This window comes from Mustela nivalis (genome assembly GCF_964662115.1).
Source record: "Mustela nivalis genome assembly, chromosome: 7".
NCBI classification, from domain to species: Eukaryota; Metazoa; Chordata; class Mammalia; order Carnivora; family Mustelidae; genus Mustela; species Mustela nivalis.
Window position 1 is genome coordinate 141,471,259 of NC_139026.1, and position 25,200 is coordinate 141,496,458.

Genomic DNA, 25,200 nt, shown 5'->3' on the forward strand with positions numbered 1-25,200 from the left:
TTTTTATAGGTTATATTTTAAATGAGAAGGAATTAAGTCTGATCTGTAAGGTTTGCCCATTTTTCCGTGCTCTAAATTTTTGCTGTTTGTTTTTTTTTTTTTTAATTTTCCTGGCATTCATAAGTTTATTTTAAATGTATATGAAAAAAACAAGACTAGTTATGAATAATAAAGTTAGCTCTCTTGGCCTGTATCTCAACCATCATGCCATGCTCCTACCACCACTGGTATGAAATTTTGCAAGGTCATAGAACTGGTACTAATCTCGTAATTTTGTCTCTTTAGTAAGCAAGTCTAAGAAGCACCAGAATTCTGAGGCTGATGATGTCGATCTCAGAAATACTGTAGTCCAAGTGAGCAGGAAGTGTAGAGAGCAGTGATTGTACGTGAACATTATCTGTGTCGTTAATTCCTAGAAAAGTAGTTTAAAACATACTGTGGTTTAGGGTTTCAAAATCAAGGTGCAATAAAAGGAAATTCTCCAAAAGTTGATTGCTTGTGGGATTTTCAAGTAAAATGGCTTGTCGGTGGAATTAGCCAAAAATTAGCCTTATTTTCTCTACAGGTAAAGTTGAGTCAACTGCTGTAGGAAAAATAAGATTCCTCCTGTGATTTCCAGTCCCTACATTAAGCCTGCTTGCCTAATACTGTGCTAAGCCACGTTGCAAGATTGGGGTCTTGCTTGCATTATTAATTGGAAAACAAAAACGGTAGAGTTCACGGCCCATGTTTCACGTTATGATGTAGCATATTACTGTTAAAGTTCTTTGGCAGTCATTATTTATTTAGCAGTTTTTACTTCCAGAGTGCTTTACAGCTGTTAATTACCTAACACAGGCAACAGTGAGAGAGTCCTGATTTTTATAGATGGAGAAACAACACTAGCTAAGCTGTGAAGATACGCCTGGGGTCACTTTCCTTGTCCTCGACATCTTTGTTGGTTAATTTATCAGACCTCACAGCTTTCCAGTTCTTAAAAAGAATGAGAAACAGCAAATTTAGCCTATATTGAACATTTTTGACAGGCTTTTATCCTTATTACTGTTTTTCTTTGGGTAGAAATTTCTGTTTTTATAGCGAAGAAACGTGAGGCAGCTCCCATCGGCTTATTATTCTTCAGAGCGCTTTCTTATCCTGTAGCAGTGAAATCACCATTAAGGAGCAGATCAGAAAATAGATTGTCCATTTTTTTTCCAGACTGACACACTAAAAAAAAAAATCTTTTTTAAATAAACAGTTTGTTGCATATTACCTCCTGGAGTCCTTGGTCAGAATTGTGTTTGATCAAAAAAGTAAAATGCCATTTTGTTAATTTTTTTGCTTGAATTTGGGGGGGTTTTGGGTTTTGTTCTGTTTAGGACCTTCCTGAATATTACTTTTAAAGTCACAGTGGGCTTGGTGACCCTTATTTCTCATTGTTTCACAGTTTTATGTATATAGAATTTTCTGTCTTCAGTCCTGGGAATAATTGCTAGAGATTCACCATGGTGGCTTTGTGGCTGTTAAATTATTTTTATGATGATGGGGATTCTGATTATAGACCATTTATTTACTTGACACTGTAAATGTAGAAAGTACTTCGTAACAATTTATTAGTTATTTTTATGCATTAAATTGATTTGAAGTAGTTTCAACACATGGCTAATTGACCACTTTTAGGTAATTAAAATGATCATTTTTAATCTAGTTGACTTCTCTTGAAGTCAGTTCTTTAAGTGTCTATAAAAGAGCTGATGTCGAGGAGCGGGCCATGAATGAAATACAGGAGATGGAGGTGGTACTATTTTAGACGCATATTTTAAAAGAATTGCAAGCTCTCACCACTGATGGGTGGCAAGTGCAATTTATGATGATGGGGTTTTTGTGTTTGCGAGAGGACATTGTAGTGCTTTCTCTTCTGTGTTAATACTCTGCTTCAGGTGATTTGATCTGTATTTATAAGCGTTGGCCGTGTGGCATGAGTTGCTGTCGGTGGTGCTGCTCCCAGCCTTGCAACCTCGTGCTCCTGCGTCTACATCCCCACAGGCCGCGCCACTTCATTGCCTTCCAGAGCTTGGTCTCCGGGGATAGGATGTGGGTCTCCACCCGTTCTCAGGGCACCCCCGCTCCCTTCCACCCATCCTGAAGATGCACCCCATTCCCTTCCACCGGTCCTCAGGGCACCCCCCTGCCCCCACCCATCCACAGGGCGCCCCCCTGCCCCCACCCATCCACAGGGCGCCCCCCTGCCCCCACCCATCCACAGGGCGCCCCCCTGCCCCCACCCATCCACAGGGCGCCCCCCTGCCCCCACCCATCTACAGGGCGCCCCCCTCCCCCCACCCATCCACAGGGCGCCCCCCTCCCCCCACCCATCCACAGGGCGCCCCGCTCTCCCTTCTCCTCATCTTCATGCACCCCTGCACCCTTCCACCTGTCCTCAGGGTCCCCCCCTTCTACCCGTTTTCACGACGTCCCACTCCCTGCTCCCTTCCTAAGAGGACTTACATCTTTGCTTTCCTTCGCTTCTGTCACCCCCATTATTATTAATATTTTTCTCCTGCTTAGAAGAGATGTGATAAGCTCCACTTTCCTGGATATATTACTTTTATTTTTCCGGCTGAGGCAGAAATTCCTCCTATGCCATAAAAGAGATGGTGACCAGCAGGCTTCATTTCTGCAGAATTATTTAACTCTTTTAGGCGATGCCGCTACAGAAATTTTTGAAGAGAGCTCTGGAAGGGGACACCAAAACCTGGTTTGCCATTGGGAGCGCTCTTACTTGTGAAAAGGGCAGGGGACTCTCAGCAGGCCTTCTTGTGCTTTGCACGTGAGGAGGGAATGAGATGTCCTGTAGGTGTTCTTACCCACTGCTTTCGGTTCTGTTTATTATTAAAACACAAACATGCAGAGGACCAAAAAAACAAAGATGACTGAGAATCCGCAGGTCTGTGGAGAGGTATCAAAGTCTTTTTTTAAAAAGATTTATTTATTTACTTTTTTTTTTTTTTTTTGAGAAAGAGAATGAGAATGGGAATGGGCAGGAGGGGCAGGGGGAGAATCTAAGGCAGACACCCCGCTGGGTGGGGAGCCTGTCACAGGGCTCGATCTCATGACCCTGGGATCATGACCTGAACTGAAACCCAAGAGTCTTCTGCTTAATGGACTGCACCACCTGATGCCCCAAGAAATCTTAAGAACAGGGAGCTTTAGTCAGATCCAAATTAGGTTACTACCAAGATCTCTTGGTCTTTACTATTTGCTACCGTCTGAAATCTGGAGAGAACAAAACCTTTCCGCACCCAGTCCTGGAGAATCCTGCTTTGTCAGCGTCAGTCTGTGAGTCTGCGGTGAGTAGCCTCGGGCAGTAACTTTCTGGAGTTCCGGAATCCCAGGCTGTAGCTGCTGGCTTCATGTCGCACATCGACAAGCACAGGACATGCTGGGCAGCGCGTCTGTGCGCCCCGGTTGCCGGGGCCGAGGGCTGTCAGCAGCAGCCCGTGGGCTCTTGGAGCTGAAGCCTCACGTAGAATTTCAGCGGAGGTATTTAAGCACAGGACACAGATGTGAGTTCTCCTTCTCCCCTCCTGAGAAATGCACGCATTTTGGAATGATTTATCTGATTTTCTCTTGGCTGTGCGAGGTCGGCCTGCCTCTGCTGCTTGCCCATCCTCCACGTGCTCTAAGGGTTAGGCCGGCGTCCAGAGCCGGGGACCTGGGTTGTTAGTGACAGCGGGAAGGTGCAAACCCTTCACTTTCCACACGGGCCTGTTTGCTGCACTTGCGGTTTCCCTGTCCTGGTGCTTCTGACTCTAAGTCACTCTGCTTTGTATTTTCTGGAGAGTCAACAGCAAGCTGCCTGCCGGGGGTAGGGAATGATGCCCTGTAGGTGTTCTTACCCACTGCTTTCGGTTCTGTTTATTATTAAAACACAAACATGCAGAGGACCAGCACAGTCAGCAGGGAAGGAGTGGTCTAACTGCTTCTTGGGGACACTTGGGATCAGCCGCCTTTTGTCTGTTCCAGACCGGCCGTCCATTGCCTCTCAAAGCCTCCCTGTCTGTCTGCCACGCGCCCGCTTAGGGCCTGGAGGCTGGATCGTCTTGCTTCTTGCCTTCCTTGTTCTCTCACTCTGTAGAGCTCCGAAGAGTGGGTGAATGAGCATGTGGGCAAATCAAGTGCCTGAGGTAACGTGCTAAGTAAGGCTAAGGAGGTTTCCTGCCCGAGCCCCTCGGTGGCAGACGTGATTCCATGAGGCATAGGGATGAGGGCCCAAGCCAGGTGGCCATGAAGGCATATTTACCGGAGGGCCTCGGCGGTTCCTGTAGCAGATTCCTGGAAAATTCAGTCTGTTTTGGACAAGTGATCGTACTAGAACTGAGAATGTGCTGAAATTCTAGAATGGTCCCAGTTCCACAACGGCTGTTTACATTTGTGATGAGACGGGCCCATTTGAGAATCCGGTGTGGGTGACTGACACTCAGGAAAAAGCACTTGCACATGTATGCAGTTTTTGGTGCAACTTCAGACCATCCACAGAGCCTCTCAAAACGGTTCTTGGACGGGCCTCCTTGGAATTCATGCTCCCCAGATCGGAACTCCTGTAGGAGACATTCTCAGGATATATCAGTAGATACTAGTCTTGTGTCGTCCACTGTGTGGCTTCTAGCCACGGGTGGCTCCTTTGTTTTAAGTTAAACAGAATCATAATTTCGGTTCCCGCGTTGGGCTGTCTGTGGTCATGCACTGTCACGTGAGGCAGGAGGCTGCTGTTTGGGGCAGCTCCTGGACGTCCGCCTCCTTCCAGAAGGTTCTTTTGGGCAGCACTAGTTCCAGATGCTCCGCTTGAGGAAGAAGTGAGCCCCTTAGGCCTGTCGAGGCTCAGAACTCAGATTTTCTTGGGGTGTGGGAGCAGTAACACGCAGTGTCCTCTGATCAGTAGCTCGGTGCCAGGCTGTACATTTCATTTATCATCCAGCGGAGTGAGGTTTTAGGACTCAGAGAACTTAGAAACAAGATGGGGAGTCTCTCTGCTCCGGGGTCAGCCAAGAAACACGGTGTTTCGAGCAGGACAGGATTGTGCTGGGAAGCAAGGTCCCTCTGTTACCACTGAGCAAGCTCTTCTTCTCAAGCACATGGTGGCATCCCCCAAGGGCAGGAAGCTTTAGTTGCTGGTCTGCTGTGGGCTTCAGCCACGAAGCGTGTCGAGGGTACAGTGGCACCGCGGCCGCAGCTCTAGCCACCCCTAAAGCTTCTTAAGAACAGAAATGGGAGTATTGAGTCTAACTGTTACAGACTTCACGGCCTCGCTTGCTGGCGGTGAGAACCTCGGGGAGATCACCCCTGCCTCCTGCTGTCCTCTCACCTCCCACGGGCAGAAAACCGCCAGGGGCGCTTGCTTTGTCCCTGGGATCTAGTGCGCAGGAGAGGCTGGGAGCTCCGTGTCTCAGATCTCCATCCGCTGTTGGCCATAACCAGCTTTTCCCTTTGCCTGCCTGGTCAAGAGAGAAAACCTGGTTCTGCGGCAAATAGAACCTACAAGGTCTTCGATCACCTGCCGGCCTGATGGAGGGGTGTTCCTTCCATGGAGGCAGCTGCTGAACCGGTTGTCACTTTGAAACAAAGTGACGATGCCAGGCACGCCTTGTTAACTCCGCTCCCATTCGGGCCAGCATCCGAGTGTCCGTGTGAGCATCGGAGTGTCCGCGCATCTGCGGGGAGACCGTGCATTTGCGTGGATGACTGGCACCCCCCAGGACCGATGTCTAGTGATTACTTTCCTGCCTCCAGTCCTCCTCACACCCCTGTCTTCTGTTTCTCTTGCTAAGGAGTTTGATACTTATTCTCCATCTCTAGCTTTGGTTGGTTGTTTCTGTTTTTTTTCCTTATGATGCTTTTTCTCCCCGAGTTTTCCCACCGTCGCTGATGATTCTCCGTCTGTAGGTTGTCCCCTTCCCTTCTTCTCTTTGCAGCATTCAAACCATACTGACCCCTCCTTCCAAGCCTCCCCTCCATCTCTTTTCCAGAATACTGTGCCAGGCAGACTCTTTCTTCGATGAGCATTCCTGGCTTTACTTTTTCAGCTTCCTTCACGTAAAGGTCAGAGCTCTTTGAAGTGCTTTTCTTCCCCAGTGCCTGTGTAATCTTGTCTCTCTGTGGCTTTGGGAGCCGTTCTGTGCTGACAACTCCAGCACTCATGGCAGACCCCCCCACCAGTCCTAGTTTTAGTTGCCGGCACAGTGTCCCCCAGCCAGATGTCAGTTGTTACCCCGACATTTGCTCTGCTTGAGTTTCCCCTCAGACCCACGTGAGAAGCCCAGAGACCATCCAAGCCAGCGCATGGCTGCCCATGGCCCGCCACTGTGACCAGGGCATCCCCTCGGCAACCAGTGCCCCTGCCTGACTCTGTCTTCACGTGCCCCGGCCGCCCTCTGGCCCAGGTCTTCATCCCCCCGCCCCCGCAGTTGTTCCCCGGCTGCTGCCCTGCCACCCTCACGGGGCCCTAGGAGTTCATGCTGTAATACAGCAGCCATGGCTTCCTCCTCCTTCTCAGTCCATCTGTCTGTCTCCTGGAGTCAGGTCTTCTGCTCCAACGCGCGGATTCGGCAGCCCCCTCTCCCGTGCCACTGTGCGGGACTGTGCTCCTGTCTTTGTCTATCACGCAGCACAGTGTTTGGACGAGAGTTTGTGTGCATTTTGCTCGCTAAATAGCTATTTGCTGACTAGATAAGAGGCATAAATATAATCTTGTGTTTCTGAACAAGAAAGTGATTTAAGAGACAGCAGTCCCTTAAGAACTGCTAGCAGGTTCTTTGAAATAATTAATAAGATTGGTGAACCCCTAGCCAGACTTAATAAAAAAGGAATGAGAAAGGACCCAGATTAATAAAATCTTGAATGAAAGAGGAGAGATCATGACCAACACCAAGGAGATAAAATTTTAAGAACATATTATGAACAACCATATGCCAATAAATTAAGCAATCTGAAAGAAATGGATGCATTCCTGGACACATAGAAACTACCAAAACTGAAGGAGGAAGAAATAGAAAACCTGAACAGACCAAGCCAATAGACCCTTAACCAACAGACCCATAACCAGCTTCAAACCAAGTGAAGCAGTAATCAAAAATCTCCCAACAAAACAGAGTCCAGGGCTGGATGGCTTTCCAGAGGAATTCTGCCAAATATTTAAAGAAAAATTAATACCTATTCTTCTGAAATGGTTTCAAAAAATAGAAATGGAAGGAAAACTTCAAACTTGTTCTATGAGGCCAGCATTACATTGATTCTAAAACCAGACAAAGACGCCACCAAAAAGAAGAATTACAGACCAATATCCCTGACAAACAAGGATGCAAAAATTCTCACCAAGATACTGGCCAATAGGATCCAACGGTACATTAAAAAAATTATTCACCACGATCAAGTGGGATTTATTCCTGGACTTCAGGCGTGGTTCAACATTCGCAAATCAATCAACATGATACATCATTAATAAGACAAAGGACAAGAACCATTAGGTCCTCTCAACTGATGCAGAAAAAGCATTTGACAAATACAACATCCTTTCTTAAGACTCTTCACAGTGTGGGGATAGAGGGAACACACCACAAGATCATAAAAGCTGTATATGGAAAGCTTACAGCAAATAGCATTCTCGTGGGGGAAAAACTGAGCTTTATCCTTAAGGTGTGCAGTATGACGGATGCCCACTCTCACCACTGTTGCTCAGCATAGTACTGGAAGTCCTAGCCCCAGCAATCAGACAACAAAAAGAAATAAAAGGCACCTGAAAAGCAAAAAGAAGTCTAACTCTGAGTCTTTGCAGGTGACCTGATACTTTATGTAGAAAACCCAAAGACTCCACCCCAAAATGGCTGGAACTTCAAGAGCAAAATTCAGCAATGTGACAGGATAAAAAAATCAATGCATAGAAATGAATTGCATTTCTATATACTAATGAAGTGACTGAAGAAAGAGAAATTAAGAAATAATTCCCATTTATAATAGCACCAAAAACCATAAGATACCGAGGAATAAACCTAACCAAAGAGGTAAAGGATCTGTACTCAGAAAACTATAAAGTACTCGTGAAAGAAATTGAGAAAGGCACAAAGAAGTGGAAAAACATTCAATGCTTATGGATTGGAGGAACAAATACTGTCAAAATTTCTATTCTGCCCAGAGTAATCTACATACTCAGTGCAATCCCTATCAAAATACCATTGGCATTGGGGTGCCTGGGTGGCTCAGTGGGTTAAAGCCTCTGCCTTTGGATCAGGTCACGATCCCAGGGTCCTGGGATTGAGCCCCACTTTCGGTTCTCTGCTCGGTGGGAAGCCTGCCTCCCCATCTCTCTCTGCCTCCCTCTCTGCTTGCTTGTGATCTTTGTCTGTCAAATAAATAAATAAAATCTTAAAAAAAAAAAAAGTACCATCGACATTTTTCACAGAGCTGGGAGAAATAATCCCAAAATTTGTATGGAACCAGAAAAGACCCCAAATTGCCAGAGGAATGTTGAAAAAGAAAACCAAAGCTGGGGACATCACAATGCCGGACTTCAAGCTCTGTGACAAAGCTGTCATCATCAAGACAGTGTGGTACTGGCACAAAAACAGACACATAGACCAATGGAACAGAATAGAGAGCCCAGAAATGGACCCTCAGCTCTGTGGTCAGCTGATCTTCCACAAAGCAGGAAGGAATGTCCAATGGAAAAAGGATGGTCTCTTCAGCAAATGGTGTTGGAAAATTGGAAAGCCACATGCAGAATAAAACTGGACCATTTTCTTATACCATACACAAAGATAAACTCAAAATAGATGAAAGACCCAAATGGGACACAGGAATCCATAAAAATCCTAGAGGAGAACACAGGCAGCAACCTCTTCAACCTTGGGTGCAGCAGCTTCTTGCTAGACACGTCTCCAAAGGCAAGGGAAACAAAGGCACAAATGAACTACTGGGACTTCATCAAGATAAACAGTTCCTGCACAGCAAAGGAAATAGACGACAAAACTAGAAGACAGCCTACAGAATGGGAGAAGATATTTGCAAATGTCTAATCAGATAAAGGGCTAGTATCCAAAATCTATAAAGAACTTATCAAACTCAACACCCAATGAACAGAAAACATCCAGTGAAAAAAAGGGGAGAAGATATGAACAGACACTTCTCCAAAGAGTATGTACAAATGGCCAACAGACACATGAAAAAATGCTCAACTCGGCATCAGGGAAATACAAATCCAAACCATAGTGAGATACGTTCTCACACCAGTCAACAGCAAAAATTAACAAGGCAGGAAACAACAAATGTTGGTGAGGATGCAGAGAAAGGGGAGCCCTCCTACACTCTTGGTGGGAATGCAAGCTGGTGCAGCCACTCTGGAAAACAGCATGGAGGTTCTTCAAGAAGTTAAAAATAGAGTTACCCTATGACCCAGCAGTAGCCCCCAGATACAGATGTAGTGATCCAAAGGGGCACCTACATCCCAAAGTTCATAGCATCAATAGCCAAACTGAGGAAAGAGCTGCGATGCCCTTCCGCAGTTGAATGGCTAAAGCAGATGTGGTCCGTATACACTATGGAATATTACTCAGCCATCAGAAAGGATCAACACTTACCATTTACAGCAATGTAGGTGGACCTGGAGAGGATTTTGCTAAGTGAAATAAGCCAGTCAGAGAAAGACAGTTATCATATGGTTTCAGTCCTACGTGGAACATAAGAAACATTATGGAAGAGGATGGGAGAGAAAACTGAACAGGAGGAAATCAGAGAGGGAGACAAACCGCGAGAGACTCTTAACTCTAGGGAACAAACTGAGGTTGCTGGAGGGAAGATGGGTAGGGGATGGGGTAGCTGGGGGATGGGCATTGAGGGCACGTGGTGTGGTGAGCGCCGGGCGTTACAACTGAATGAACCTCTGAAACCAATAATGATATGTTGGCTAATTAAATCTAAAACAAACAAAAAGATCTGCTCTCTGGCCAACTGAATTTTGAGCCAGTGAGATATTTTATATATGTAAGTTAACATTCAGAACCTCTCTGGCCAGCTTTTTCCTATGCTTGGTTCAGTTCCAGTAAATCTACGGGAATCCCGTGAAATTGCACCTTCCTCAGACCTGGTGCCTCGGGGTCCCAGGCAGGGACCGGAGTCTGCATTTAGGTGTCACCCTCTGCAGATGGTACTTCCGTGTGCGCTGGGGTTCATAAAGGACTCTTGAGATCTAATGGGTGAGGTGTGGCATGGCTTAAAGGGACTCGTGTTGACGTGACCCCTTATGGGTAGGAGACCAGGTGCAGAAAACTGCACTTTCTGTACTTTGTGGAAAAGTCAGGTGGTTAATAAGCATTTCGCAGAGATTGCAAAAATCAAACAAGGGAAAATGTAAATGTGAAAGTAATTATATTTCAAGCCAGTGTGGGTGGTTTTAAAATCTTTAAAAGGAGGTATGGCCTGCATGAGACAATTTTGGGAGAAGCTGCCTCAGCAGATCGGGCTGAGAGCAATGTTTCCTGCACGTTAAAGAGGGCCGTTGGAGAGTGGGAGCTGTCTGTGGGCACAGGGTTTTAATCCTCCCAAATCTGTTTTGTTCCCAAAGCTGATGCTCGATTAGACGGGTTCTTGGTGACCAGCAGCAGAAATGGGCCGGCTCCCCTAGGCAAGATGCGAATTGAGGGGGAAGGCTTTTGATGGGGGTCTGGGGGAGCACCTCTCCAAAGGCTTTGCTGCAGGAACACGCAGAGTTTGCCCTTGGGATAGTTGTGACGCCTGACCGACCGCCTTCTTGTTGTCGTCTGCCCGCACTGAGGGCAGGTCTGGCTTCTTCCCCTTCTGTGGGAGGCGGTGGTGATTGCCTTATCTGGGGAACTCTGCAGGAGGGATGTGAGGCTCTAACAGGAATGGGACGATGCCAAACAGACCCAGCCAATCCAAACCCCAAGCCGAAACGAGAACGAGAGGAAGGAAGGAGGAGGTCATCTGAAACGCCTCTGGAGTTAGACTTATTCAGGGTCAAGTCGCGGATTTGCCCCTCGCTGCTCTTCTATCATCTTCTGTGCCGCAGCTTACTCCTCTGCAGAATGAGGCTGTGTCTGGTCCCTATCCCTCAGGGTCGTTGTAAAGATGAAACATTCGGGGAAGTGTCAGCCCAAGGTCAGTGCTTGCAAGTTTGTAGTCCTTCGGGCATCTGTCTGTCCGCTCACACGTCTGATCCCACTTCTGTAGTTCCCTCCAGACCGCCTGTTCCCTGTCACATCCTGGTCTCGCTGCACACAGTTTGCCTGCTTCCTCCTTAGAAATTTGGCTCCACGGCTGTCAAAGGGACGTGACAGTCTGGCTTGGTAGGTGGGTCTTTGCAGGGGGAAGCAGGCGGCCGGATGGCCTTTGGGGTTTCTGGCACTCAGATCACGGGAGCACTTTGCCTCGCCAACACCAACACCTTACCTTTCCATCCCGTGCTTGAGCCCGGCCCCGTTTGCTGTAGCCTTTGACTCTGAATGAGGGCACTGAGCAAGGCTACCTTGCTTCTTAAATACCTCTTGCTTTTCTTCCTTTCGCACCTTTTAACAGAAGTGTGGGGCTGGTTCTGATTCTCTTGCTAAGCCTGTTCCGGAGGGCAGGTGCAGCTTTGTGGAAGGGAACAGTATCCAGTGAGCGGATGACGCAGTCTCTGGATGTGGCACATGGCAGAACTATTTTAAGGTTCCAAAGTGACTCTTAACAAATTTACATGCTTTGTGAATATGGAACATCTCTGTCCTCGTAGCAAAATGATTCGTCATAGTGTGGTTTTATTTCCCGTTACGGTCACTTGCCCGTCATTAATCTGGCCTCTGTGGCAGTAGGGTCTGTGCGTGAAACTCTTTTTGTTCTTGGAGCATTTGTGTTGTGTGATTATTGTAGTGATAGTGAGTTTGTGATTATAAATTAGTTGATTCATTCGCAAGAGCCAAAAATACATGAAAGTGTCCATGGTCAGAGTTCTCTCCTACTCCTGCTCCTGTCCCTCGGTGCCCTAGTTCCTTTCCCAGCAGACGCCCACTGTATTAGAATTTTACACTTGGTTCCAGATTTGTCTTATGCATATATAAATATATGTTATTTCCCCCTTTTTTAAACAGATGGTAGCATACTACATATCCACAGTGTTCTGTACTCTGCCTTTATTTGACTCAACATATACATATACATCTTTATATATAAGTATACAAAGAGGTTTCTCATCCTTTTTTTACAGTGGCAGAAGATCCCGTCATATGGTGTACCAGAATTTATTGAAGTACTTCCCCATAGATAGAGATTGAGGCTTCTTGGTGGTTTTTGAGATGAAAGTTCTGGATAAGGATAAGCAAGTAGAATTCGTATTGATGGATGCAGCTAAAATGAACTCCAGGGTTGAGCATGACCTTGTGTTGTTCACAGAGGGTGTCCTCTAAAATGGTAAGACTATTGCAGTAGTCCACTAAGCTCTGTATAGATAGTTGTGGAAACCCTGGAATAATCAAGGATAATCGCATACATTTGTAATGGATTATTTTGTAAGCTAGTGGGTCGCTGGTCTTGGAAAATAGTGGGTTATTTTTTATAAAGATTATTCCGAGTCCAGCCAGATGTATCTAGCTGTAGATATGTCCTAGTTCCTAGGACATAAGGAATCGATACCCATCATTCAGAATAGGATTGGAAAAGTTTCACAGTCAGGAAAATGTTTCTGGGAGATAAATAACCCAGTTTTCCATCTGTTCCTATTCAATGGATGCCTTAATGGGTCAGATTTGAAGGTGCAGGGAAGGCGGGATTATAACCTCCTTGAAGATGTCATCGCTGTCACGTTGCAGTTCATAAATATTTGTTCTGAATGCAGAGCATGACTGAAGAATTTTAAAGCATGGTAGAGACAGCCATATAAATATATGACTGTATACGTTGCTTTCGAAGTATATATATTAGAGCATTAATAGCAAGTGATGTTTGAGCCAGCAGAATATTGGAAGATCAAGGTCATGATTCAGGAAGGAACAGGCTATCAAGTTCACCTTATGCTTCTTTTCGAAGTACTACTTTGACCTTGAAAATCTTATTTGTACCTAAACATAAGTCTGGAGATACATAGATATGTTGTAGATGAATTCAGCCCATTGGCAACATTGTTGAGTAGCTGGGAAACAGGTGCTGTTCTTGTGAGTCTGGAGAGGAAAAGACAGCTTGCAGACCCTCTAGAGAGCCGGGCGCCCTCCAGGACAGGAGCAGTCACTTCCTCAGTGAAGCCACCCAGGGAGTTTACTTCTTGTCTGTTTTGGACGTGGTCTTGTTAGACGGTCTCTTTGGCGAGTACATTAAGTACCCGTGGAGTCGTAATGGGGGACAGAAATGATTTCCATTCACTCAGCTGGGGAGAACTGGTCCCCACAAAGCTGCTTGCATTCCTTTAGCTTATGTACCCTTCCAATTATGGCAGCATTAAGGAGAAAGAAGGTTAGGATTGATAATCATGGTACTTGCTCTCTTGGGGAAGGAATCCAGAGCTGGGAGTGACTTTGGTGGTGATCACACAGCGTGCATCGGCGTGTTTGGGTGCCACGAGTGCAGCAGTGCTGGGCTAGCGCTGAATTGGAACCACATCTGTGGAACAGCGTGCTGCTTTCTCAGGGAATCTCCTGTACCACGAGGAGCTGGGGGGAGGGCCCGATGCAGCAGACGTCAGCGTTACAGTAGACGTCAGCGTTACAGCGGTTGGGACCATTTTGTGTCTGTTGGAATTGAGCTTCGTGACATTCAGTTTGGGGGGAGGTAGGATTTAAAACTCCTCAGATGGGGAGTGGTGACGTGGGCGGGTGTTGCGGGGCAGGGGGGGGTGTTGACTGCGTTGTTTTCTCCTGTTGCTCCATGAAGCAGCCAAGGCAAAGCGAGAGGAAGTCTTAATAGAGGTCACGTCTTTCCATTCGTAGTTCATGAGTGTCTTCCCTCAGTGCTGCTGGGTTTTCTGTTTTCCCCCAAAGAACTATTGATTCGGTATCGAATTTTCTCCTTTTCACTAGTTTGCTGGGTTCCAAGTGTGTCCTCTGTGGCCAGAGCTCTCCTTGAGAGCTTTGCTTACCTCAGAGTCTTTCCTCTCTCAGAGTCTCCGAGCTGTGCTGACAATTTATCACAAGGCACGAGTAGATCCAAGAAACGGGGTGACTTTTAGGCAGACCCCGCTAGAAAAGACCCTCCCTCATAAATGGCTTTTGTGGGACATGACCGAAGCCTGCAGGCCACCCATGGAGTTCAAAATAAGTAACCGCCGTCAAACCGACGGGTGAGCCCGCTCCCTAGGGGAACTGTCTGTGTGTCTTGCTCAGCAGCCACGCTGGTTCTTTCCATGGTAGTCTTAACCGTCATGAATTGAAGGTCAGCCTTTGCTGGGTGTCAGACGAAGTGTGTCTTGGTGGCCCCAGCTCGGGCCCGTTTCCTTCGTTTTTATTAAAGGCACTTTTGGGAAAGGGATGGCCTTGTTCCCTCTGCCGGCTTTTCGGCCCCCCCGGCCCACGCAGGAAGTAGCTCGGGTCTTCTGCATCTCCACTTTCTGTGCACGCTCGCACTCCGGCTGTTTGGTACTTCAGGTGCTGGTATCTGTCGTCAGACTGGGCTCGGCTGAACGGTCCGGGGAGCGAGATCCTGGTGTCCGTGATGCTTCTGGGTCTCCGTGGTAATGTCTGTACCCGTTGTCTCGACTTTCCCGATGCAGGTCTGCAGACTCCTTCCCCTGAGTTCATTGTTGACGTGGAGTCCATGGACATCTTCCCCGTGGGCTGGTGCGAAGCGAACTCGTACCCTCTGACCACACCGCACAAGACCATCGGTGAGTATCGCCCAGGTGGGAGCCAGCGTGGACGGTGTCCGGGGCTCGGGAGGTGAATAGACAGTGTTGTAAAGAGACGGTAGCCAGGTTGTAAAAAACAATGTTTTTATTTCATGGATGCTTCCAGTACCTTTGAGAGATGGAGATTTGGAAGCATCTTATAGGTAGACAAGCTAAGTCAGGATGGTGTGACCGGTGAAGGTCCATGGAGTGGCAGAGGTAAAATAGAAAATAAATGTAATAAGACCTATAAAGATTGTATAAAATGATATATAAATAGATTCTTTAAAAAACTAAGTCTTCAGTTTAAAGTTCATTATTTTGATTAGAGAAAATTTAAGCTAAATACCATGGGGTTTTTTGTTTATTTTGTTGTTGTTGTTTCTGTTTTGAGGTGGGGAGAGAGAATGCGTGAGCGGGGCGGGGGGGGGGGCAGGGGACAGAGGGACAGACTCTCAAGCAGGCCCTCAGCACCGACGCGGGGCTCGGTCTCCAGACCCTGAGATCCCAACCTGGACTGAAACCGGGAGTCAGGCACTCAACCCACTGAGCAACCCAGGAGCCCCCAGATACCATTTCTCTATCATGTCTGAGGAACAACTGATTTTTCTCGTGAGGTTTACCCTAAAAGAATCATAATTGGTCCTAATAGTTACTGACATAACATATAAAAACTTAACCACTCTCAGCACTAACTAACCAGTGAGATTTCAACTTTGCTTTGAAAAATACATAATATGACATCCTTCTGATCACAAAAAGACAAAATTAAAACAGTATTTAGTAGTTAACCCAGCAGCTAACTCTGTCTGTCTCTTAAATATATACAACAGTGTGTGTTTTAACATAGGTTACTGTAGCTCATTATCCTGAGATCGTACCACTTAAAACTCTTCAAAACTAATCAGTTTTGCCATTTCTTATTCCACCCTAATGTTTACCAAAAGTGTTAGTTAAAATTACATAGCCACTCTGGAAACAGTATGGAGCTTCCTCAAAAAGTTAAAAATAAATAAAAAAGTAAATCTACCCTACAACCCCGTGATTGCACTAGGTATTTATCTGGAGGATACAAACATAGTGATCTGTTTAATCTTACTGAATGCAGGGAATTCTATTTAGACTTCATTTCTGATGAGTCAGAGCCTCTTTTAGATTTATTTATGTTAGAGAGAGATTGAGAAGGGAGGGAAGAGCGTGGAGAGGCGGTACAGAGGAAGAGAGAAGGACACAGGGCTCGATCTCACGACCTTGAGATCCTGACCTGAGCGGAAACCAAGAGTCAGGTGCCCAACCAACTGCACCCCCACGCGCCCCTAGTGGAAATGCTATTTTAATGCTAGAGGAAATTAAAGTTGTGAGAACGCAGTAACTTTTCAGTGTTTAAGTTGTTACTTTGAAACTGACCCAGTTCAATGGGAAGATGTTTTTGGAAAATGCCTTTGCTCAACTTGCAAACGAAGCTGACTGTCTTTTTGCCCTTTCTTGCCTATTTTACAGCACAAAAGAAGAGAAAGATTGCAGTCGTGCAACCAGAAAAACAGTACGTTTCTGTTTCTGTTTTTTCCCAAAACTTACAGGTGCTAAGCTCCATAGAGCCATCTTTAGAGAGGATCGGAGCACGGCTGTTTGTATCGGGGGTTAGTTCGCAGTTGGCGCAGTCACAGAGGGGATCGTAGATATACCTGTCTTTATGATGCACCTGTTACATGCGAGACACAGGCTCTGCTCCGCCAGGGATCTCTTCTCTGGTTTGTAGTTTCTCCCTCCCGGTCCTCGTCGGCACACCTGGAGGGCATCCTGGCCCCACACATGGAGAGTGACGGCGCCTCGCTCTCCCCACCCACACTCCGCAGGCAGGCGCCACAGGTCACTGCCGGCCCGGTGGGCAGACTGTCATCTGAGGCCAGCTCGGCAGGCCCAGCAAGGTGTCCTCGAAGCTGCTTTATTGCTCTGCATCTCAGCATCCTCTTGTGTGAAGCACCTGTTTCTTGGGGGTTTCTTGAAGATTAAATTAGATTTCTTGTGACAAAAGTGTCATGGTTAGCTCAGTGTATATTACCCCCGGTTTCAGTTGTAATTTTAGGGAGAAAAGGTATCAAGCGGTGTGCGTACATGGAATATGTTTTTGAAAGTTTGCCATCGTTAGTAGCATTTATGTATGTATATTTTATATATTGAAGAGCAGCCAAGGTCCACTACAATACACAACCTTTGCAACGTGGTTCTGTTTTCTTAATAAAAATACACCAGTAGAAGTGAATTGAAGAACAGCATTTTTCTCGGGTTCCCAGGTTTAATTGTAAAATGAAATTGAATAATAAGTGCATCGCTATTTGAATGTGAGTAACAGTGAATAACAGGGCATTTTCAGTGCATTCGTGTCTAAGCTCCGTGTAGCAGGTTAATAATCTGACTCCGGTGTGGTCTGGATAACACTGAAACCCAGAGCAAACAATAGACGGTCCCATCACTGAACCCAAAGCCGAATCTGTAACTCCTCAGTCTGTGGTCCGTGGGCCCGTGGCCCCCGCCCAAATCTGTAACTCCTCAGTCTGTGGTCCGTGGGCCCATGGCCCCCGCCCTGCGCTTGTACCAGCCCAGACAGCTCCATAAGACACACTCACTGCTGGGCCCATCTCCGAATCCCCCGACTCGGGATGTCTTCAGTGGGGCCTGTGCGTCTGTGCATCTGACACTTTTCTGGGTGGCACTGGTCCACGAGTGTGTGGACCCCACTTTGAGAACCAGCACAGAGAGGACCCCACTGAGATCTCATAATGGTTCGCTCTGCATTTGTGTCATTTTTCAGTGATGTGGTTTCCACACCGCCATCCTGGGTGCCCTGTGAAAACCAGCGCACCTCTTCCCCCTGGGGCTACATTCTCTGTTCATTCAGCAGCTTTTTACTGAACTAGAACACAAACTCTGCTCTAGGCTAGGCTGACTGTTCTTTCTAGGAGCTGTCCATTCATAGGCTTTCTTTGGAGGTCTTTTTAGTGTGGCCATGACCCACACAAGCAAGGCACCAAAAATTGAAGGCCAAGTAGTTCTCAGACACTAGTCTGTAGAAAGTACCAGCTTCTTCTGTCGAAGGGAAGTCTGAGTTCCATTAAAATCTATGCAAGTTGATGTTTCTTTGTGTCTAAAATATAATGAAGGGCATTACAACGATTCTACAGCAAGAGACAAAGACAGGGGCCTCCTTGAAGAACATCACTGGTCAGGGGTGACCACATGAGGGGCAGACATGCCATTGGCTTTACTACGTGCTTGGATTTCCGTGATAGTCACTATAAGTTGGGAAAAGACTTAATTAAGTTAATTAAGTTATTTTGTTCGTTGCATTTCTTCTCAAGTGTGCAAGCCGTGATGGTTGTATTTTCTTGATCAACAGATTGCCATCCACAGTGCCTGTTGAGAAAATACCTCATGACCTTTGTTTATTCCCTCACCTGGACACCGCAGGTAAGCGGACCCACCCACGGCTGGCCATCCTGTCCTGATCTGGGAGTGGAGACGTGCATGTGGTTTTAGGTCAATAGAAGAACATCTCTACTTTAAGTTCATTCTCCTTGTTGCTCTTGCCACTTATTAACACATACCTATTAAAAAAAAATTTCTAAACCAGATTCTCTGCTTCTTGTGTCTCTTGGTCCGTGGCTCTAGACCGTTCTCTCAGTCTTCAGGAGAAGAGTCCATGTGTTCCTTGGAAATTTGAGCCCAGTTAGGGATGTATGTCGTAGATCGTCATGTGCAAGGAGAAAGAATTGAAAATATTATTAGGCACCCATTTTTTTTTCACATTTTTTTGTTGTCCCACTTGCATTTTTCCATTACTGGTTAATATTTAAGTCCCTGGGGCTTTTGAATTGTTCCTTAAAACCCTCTGTGTTTGAAAGCCATTGGAGGGATTGTAGAAACTGTAGGTTGAACAAATAAAAGTGAATAATTTATGTGTTTTAATGTGTGAAGTTCTATATCTTACAATGACCTTTGAAAACAAATGTGGATACCCCGTTGACAACAACTCTGATTATAGACGTGTTTGTACATTAAATAATACATTTGACTAAGAATTCGGTTTTCTAACCAAAGTGAAAACTGCTCTGAATTCTTCCGGGATTCTAAGCTCTATGGCATGGAAGAATCCTGGTAATCAAACTTCTATAAGGAGAGCATTTTTATGAGTAGACTTACTAAAATGTTTTTTTTCCTGAGGTTCTGGATAGGGTAATCCTACCAAAAAATTTCCATGTATATGCAGCTGTGGACATAATTCTTTTGCCTAATTTTGTTGTATAGAATTCACACTTCAGAATGGTTTTAAAAGAACCGTGTCAGCTCTTCTTTCAGAGTCTGTAATTGTTGTATTACTCCCTTTGTCTTCCCCTCACAAAAATAACACTCCTCCTTCCTTCCCTCTTGGTATTTAGTTGAAGTCCTATGAGGACAGCCCTTCTGGGCCTGTTAAATTACCGTCCCACACGAAGGAGGGTCTTTGGACAGTCACCACTATTAGTGGAACTCAGCAGGAACGCTGTCGGGAAGGGCGGGCCTGGGCTGACAGCGAGACCCTGTTACAGACACCGGGCAGGTTTCGGGTAATACCTCATCATTCAGTCCGTCCACGTTTCCCCGTGGCCATTTGAGACCCTGCTATGTGGAAAGCATAATGAGGGAAATGCAGATTCCTGGGAGGTACATGGCACGTCCATGAGATTGGCCAAACCAAGACGCCCTGCCCTGTCTGGTGTTGGCTTGGACGTGGGATGGCAGCTGCTTCAGTACAGTGTTGATGGGAGTAGAAACTGGGATTGTCCGTGTGGAGATCGGTTTGAGCATGTGTGGGGGGACACCGAAGATGTGCAGCCCCCACGGCCAAGCACGTCCCCTGCTTGTTATGGACTTGGAAGGCTCTCTTGCCCGGAAGAAGCAGCTGTTTACAGCTGTGTTCAGTAGAGCGCTGTCGGTCATGCCGAGCAAGTAGAAGTGACTGAGTGTCCGTCAGCGAGAGAGTGGACTGCTGGCTTGCGCTGGCTTCGTGTCATGGAGTCACACAGAGAAAGGACAGAAGGATGAACGTTCTTCATACACGTGGACCATTGGAGGGATTGTAGAAACTGTAGGTCGAACAAACAAAAGGTTGCAGAGAACTGTTTATGGGGCATTTTTAAAAATACCCGAAATGCCATGCATTGGTCTACCAGTGTTTGTGGTCAAGTTTATAGACCTTTGTGGAAATGACAAACACCAGATTCAGGCTAGGGGAAGAGAAGGTGGGGGAGTTCCTGGGGTAGAAAACCCAGGGAGCTGAGCTCTGTCGCTGGGCGTGTTTCCTGTTCTGTGTCTTGTTTTTCTCAGCTGCACAGTGATGCATTGTTTATCATTGTCTTGATTTCACATCTTTTTCTGTGTCTTGAATCCTGCATCATAAACAGAAAAGTTCACTTATATGGTAGCAAAAAAATAACCCCAATTTTACGCTCTTGTGTCTGTAAGACATTCGGCTGCTAAGACGCAGCGGGCCTCTGGGTCGTTTTGCCGACTGAGTGAGCCGGAGCAGGTTTCATCGGGATCTGTGCTGCTGTCCCCGCAGGCCCTGTCAACGGGAAGTACTGCTGTCCGCAGCTCTTCATCAACCACAGGTGTTTCTCGGGCCCTTACCTGAACAAGGGCCGGATCGCCGAGCTACCTCAGTCGGTGGGACCGGGCAAGTGCGTGCTGGTGCTGAAGGAGGTAAGCCAGGCGCGCGGGGCTCTGCGGCCGCGCGTTTCCACAGGCGTCCCGGACACAGACCCAATTTCTGAAGGCCGTAACAGAAATTTGAATCACTTGAGGTGACATTTTCCATGCGTTTCCTTTCTCTCTGTCCTTGGGCGGGAGCTGGTCAGGCAAAGACCGGCAAGGCTCGCAGGCCTGTGGAGGGGCATCTAGACCTTCCTTGTCCAAGTCCTGTGAAACCTTGCAGTGGGTTTAAGAGCTGCCTGTGTGGAGTGGTGGCCCGGGCCCGCAGACTGGACGTTTCTCTCAAGAGGTAAGTAAGCCTGGATGGGTGACAGAAAGTGCTGTTAGGGATGGCTGCCCCTCGGCCATGTCAGGGGTGGCATGGCCTTTCCCCTCCGTCGGTCGTCCGCGTGCAGCGTCTGCCTGCAGGAGGCACGGGCTCACTGCACGGTGGGTTCCAGGCACTTGCCTAAAGTTGGTGTTGTGGGCAAAGCCATGCATCATTTCGATGCTTCTTTCCCATTTCTCTCCCTGTCTTTCGGGGTCCACCCACAGAGAGAGGTGAGTCCTCGTTACAGTGACGGAGGTGTTCTTCTCTGGTGCGTTTTTAAGCCTTGCCACAGACCCCGTGGGGACATGGCTTAGCATTCTGGAACCATTCTGAACTGTTCTTGGGACGTGATCTTTGCTCTTTTCACATGTTATCAGTGTTTTCTCTTAAGAAAGAGGACCCCACGTAGATGTTGTTCTTCGCAGTGAATGTGTTTTAATTCCCGGGGCCCAACAATATGTTCATGTACAAAACACATGTCTGTGAGGCCACTTCTCGGAGGCAGGCCCTGTGCCAAGTGCCGTGTCTGAGCACAAGCTGTCCCTGCCCCTGGTCTGTTGGGGCTTCACGGCCCTGCTGGGGAGATGGCGTACTCTAGGCTGGCGGTCCGGTGCCGGGGGACAGTCAGGGCGCAGAGCAGAGAGCTTTGGGAGCACAAGGGGTGACAAACAGATGGGAAGGGCCCCTTGCTCTGGCTTGGGCAAAGGGAAGAACGCCTCCTGTGGGAGCTGGGTGTCGGGACAGGGTGCGGTTCCCTCGGCTGGAGGCGACTCGGAAGTACAGAAGAATGTCACCGTTTCAAAAGAACGGAAGAGAGGCGGGGCCTGCCTGACGGGGGAGGCGGGACCGGGTAGCCATGTAGCTCTAGGGTGGCCTTCTCTGGCCCTCTGAGTGACGCCGTGCAGATGCCTTCCCTCCACACGGGGATGTCCACGTGGTTTCCGACGTCATTCTCCTTAAAGAGAGTGAGATGGTTGTAGCAGAGGCCGAGCGTGTTAGCCTTTCTAGGCCATCCGTGGAATTACCAGTTAAAGACTTACATGTTCAGAAAACAAAAATCCCTTTTAGAGAGAAAATTGAAGTAGTGGTTGAGAAGAAACTCTGAGAAGAAGCTCTGATGGGGCCATTGCTGTGGGTTTTACTTGGGAGCTTGGAACCCACAGGGCGTTCGGCGGGGGTCCCATCATTCCCGCGCCTCCGGTCGAGGACTGCAGAGGGGGGAGCATCTTCGTGCCGCCAGGGGGCCGGCGCAGGTGTGTGCAGATCCCCGGGAGTCCCCCACGGTCGGTGCGGAAGGAGGCGCGGGCAGCCTGCTCCCGGGAGGCTTGGGCTGTCCGCGGTGCCCGGGGCCGGAGGCGGGAAGAGCCGGAAGGAAGGCGAGCGGCACCTTGAGTGTGGAGGACGGACACAGCGAGGGCACAGGTGTGGGTGGGCCTTGTTCTGGGCCCTTGGCAGGTGTCCTCAGCCGCCGGCACCCACTTGATGTAAAGCGGCTCGCCTCCTGCGCCTGGGCCCTGCCTCCCGAAAGTGAACGGTGCACATCTGGCCCAGCTGAAGCGGCAGGTTGGTCTCACAGACAAGACATTCGTCGCTAGGGAATAATAGTGCTCGAGGCAGGTGGAGGGACAAGGCATGCCTCTGAAAGGCCAAGGCGACACGGACAAGTGGAGGGACCGCTGGTCAGCTCTGGGCGAGGCAGCGCGGACCTTGGATCCTCGCGGATGATGGAGCAGATGGAGGACGAGATGAAACCAGGGCCGCGTCAGGATTCCCGTCGTGACATGGAATCGCGTCCCTGGACAGAGCGTTGCCCGCCCACCCCCACCTGCCGCGTCCAGCCCAAGCGGGTTGTGGGTTCGGCGATGCCTGCCTCGATGTGAGCCTGTTTTTGTCAGGACGGACTGGGAAGGGGCAGGAAGGCCGGCGGGCTCCAGGGGTCAGCCCGGGGCTCCGGTCACCTGCCCGGCTCTGCTCACAGACACGCTGGCCCGCGGCAGGCCTGTCTTCAGGGCCTGGCTCTTTGGCTCTCACCGTGGTTTTCAGAGTCAACAGTGGTTGTCCCCAACCAATTCCCCGATAGCTGCCAGCAGCCAAATGCAAAAGCCAGGCCAGAGCCGTTTTCTGATGACAAAACTAGTTTTTTGCTGATGTTCAGAAAATGCATGAGGCAGGAAAAGAAGAAGAAGAAAAAAAATAAGCACTTCAGTTCTGTGAGTGCAGGAAAAATGGGAGTTCCAGCCAGCCAATATTTATGCTAATGTGCTCCCTTCAGCTCCCAAACCTCTGTGGTCTCAAATTGCATTTTACTTAAAGAGAACGAGGTAATTGGAGCAAAGACAGAGCACGTTTGCTTCTCAGGCTTTTGGTGCTTTTAGCAGTTAAAGGTTTTCAGGTCCTTAAGAAATGCAGAGTGACAGCTGTCGTCCCCCGTCTGTTCTGCTCGGAGGTGGCTGACCCGTGTGCCTGTGGCCAGAGCCGACCTTGGGGAAGTGAAATGCAGGTGGAGAAAAGGGTCCTCGCTTCCCAGAGGGCAGACTAGCAGGGAGTGCTCACCTCCAGTGAATGAGAGTCCTCTGTCCGGTTGGCTTCTGTTGTCTTCGTAGCTCTGGGGCCTCAGCAGGTGTGGAGCGAGTGGTGTGGGGCCTGCGGGGGCGCTGTGGTCTGGGCACGGCTCGCCAGCTGTCCACGGCCGCTCTAGCGTGTTTCAGATACGAAGGTGCTGGCTGACTCCACACGCAGTCGAGGCTCCCGGAGCGTGTGCCACACCAGGGACCCTTCCGGTGCTGGAGCCTGGCAGGGAATCGTGGTCCCTCCGCCGTTCATTCGTTCAGGCCCCGGGAATGCCTGGGTCGTACCCTCGTGCCCTGTGGGCTCTGTTCTTGGAGTGGGGATCAGGGTGGGCAAGAGATGCAGCCCCTCATTTGGTGAGGTGACAACCCGCTTGCAGACCGGGGAGGGGTCTGGTCTGTCACCGCTCTCAGCCTGTCTCACCCTAGCAAACCAACACTGCAGACACACAGCAGAGATCTGTGCCAGGTTAGAAGAACATTCCAGTTCCGTGTTCCGTGGGGTCCACGGGAAGCGTAGGCACGTGGTGTGTAAACCTGGAAGCAGGGTCACGTGTTAGCAGTAAGGAAGAGGATGGACAGAGATGCCTTCTCTCGAGGCCTCCTTTCTGTGTACCCCATGGTGTCCTTCCTGGTCTCGCTGTGACCGCCTCCTGTGCTCGGGCTCAGGACCCAGGATCGCAGACCCCTTCTCCCTGGCTGGCGGGGACGGAGGCCCCCCGCCCGACAGGCGTCCGGCAGTTATCTCCGACTGCGCGAGCCCCCCATGACATGTAGCCAATGCCAGGCAGTCGGGGCCGTGGGTCTCGAGCAACACAGCAGAGGGTTCAAATAGTGAACATCGGGTCTGACGCAGGGGGCGAGTTTGCGGACCTGCCCTTCCTGCGGATTCTAGGCGCCGTGCCCATGGCCCTGTGCTTCACGGGATGGCACGGGCACCAGCAGGGGCTCCGGAGGCCTCCCTGTTCTGAGTCGGGCACCGCGCCAGCCTCCGCTGCCCCACCCGAGATGCCCGCCTGCAAACGGTGCCCCGCAGGGCAGAGTGAGCGCCGCACCCTCCCGGCTTTCCGGTGGGTCCCAACAGCTGGAGTTTGGCTTCTGTCGAGGCTCGCGGTTCATGTTTCTGCCACATGGTTGACCCGTGAAGCTCTTTCCCTCAGTCTCTTGGTTTTGATTACCGTGTTTATTTCCCACGTTTGGGGAGTCCTGGGCTGACTTGTTTGACTTTCCCTTCATTGTGTATCATCGAGCGTTTGTTCTTGGCTCCTCGTCACGACTTTCACTTAAACACTGGAACGGCTTCGTGTGGGAACCCAGAAAAGAAGGAATCCAGAGCAGCCTTGGCTGTTCACGTAAATGGTGCCATACTGCGTGTGACGGTCCCTTCTGTCCCTCAGGAGAGGCTTGTGTGCATCAGTATAAACGGAGAAGGTGGAGTGGGTCACGGGGGACTGTGGCCTCATATGAAGGACTCAGGCTCTGTGGTAATGTCAGAGGAAAAGTCTGGCCTCGGTGATGTCTCATTACATCCATCAACAAAATCCAAGATGTTGCCCTGCCTCTGGGTGGCTTCGTGTGGTAGCTCCGTTGCTGCTGTCTTAAGCTTATGCTGAACACCAGCCCGTAAAGAACAAAGCACCAAGCCTGTGTGTGGGCATAAACTGTCACATACACGTCACCTGTGAAGCCGGACTTCACAGCATGCTGGCCGGTGTCTGGGAGGGTTGGCAAAGCTTAAGTTT

The 25,200-nt window shown here is 48.7% G+C and overlaps 1 protein-coding gene across 8 annotated transcripts in view; it reads left to right on the forward strand.

Annotated features, from left to right (window-relative positions):
• The window catches only part of SFMBT2 (Scm like with four mbt domains 2), a 302,416-nt gene that overhangs the window by 169,031 nt on the left and 108,185 nt on the right, over nt 1–25,200 (forward strand). For all 8 annotated transcript variants that reach the window (XM_082740949.1, XM_082740950.1, XM_082740951.1 and 5 more), the window contains 4 exons: nt 14,720–14,833; nt 16,334–16,376; nt 18,231–18,301; nt 20,433–20,572. In XM_082740949.1, coding sequence (XP_082597075.1) covers nt 14,720–14,833; nt 16,334–16,376; nt 18,231–18,301; nt 20,433–20,572 — 368 coding nt within the window. The remainder of the gene's footprint in view (nt 1–14,719; nt 14,834–16,333; nt 16,377–18,230; nt 18,302–20,432; nt 20,573–25,200) is intronic.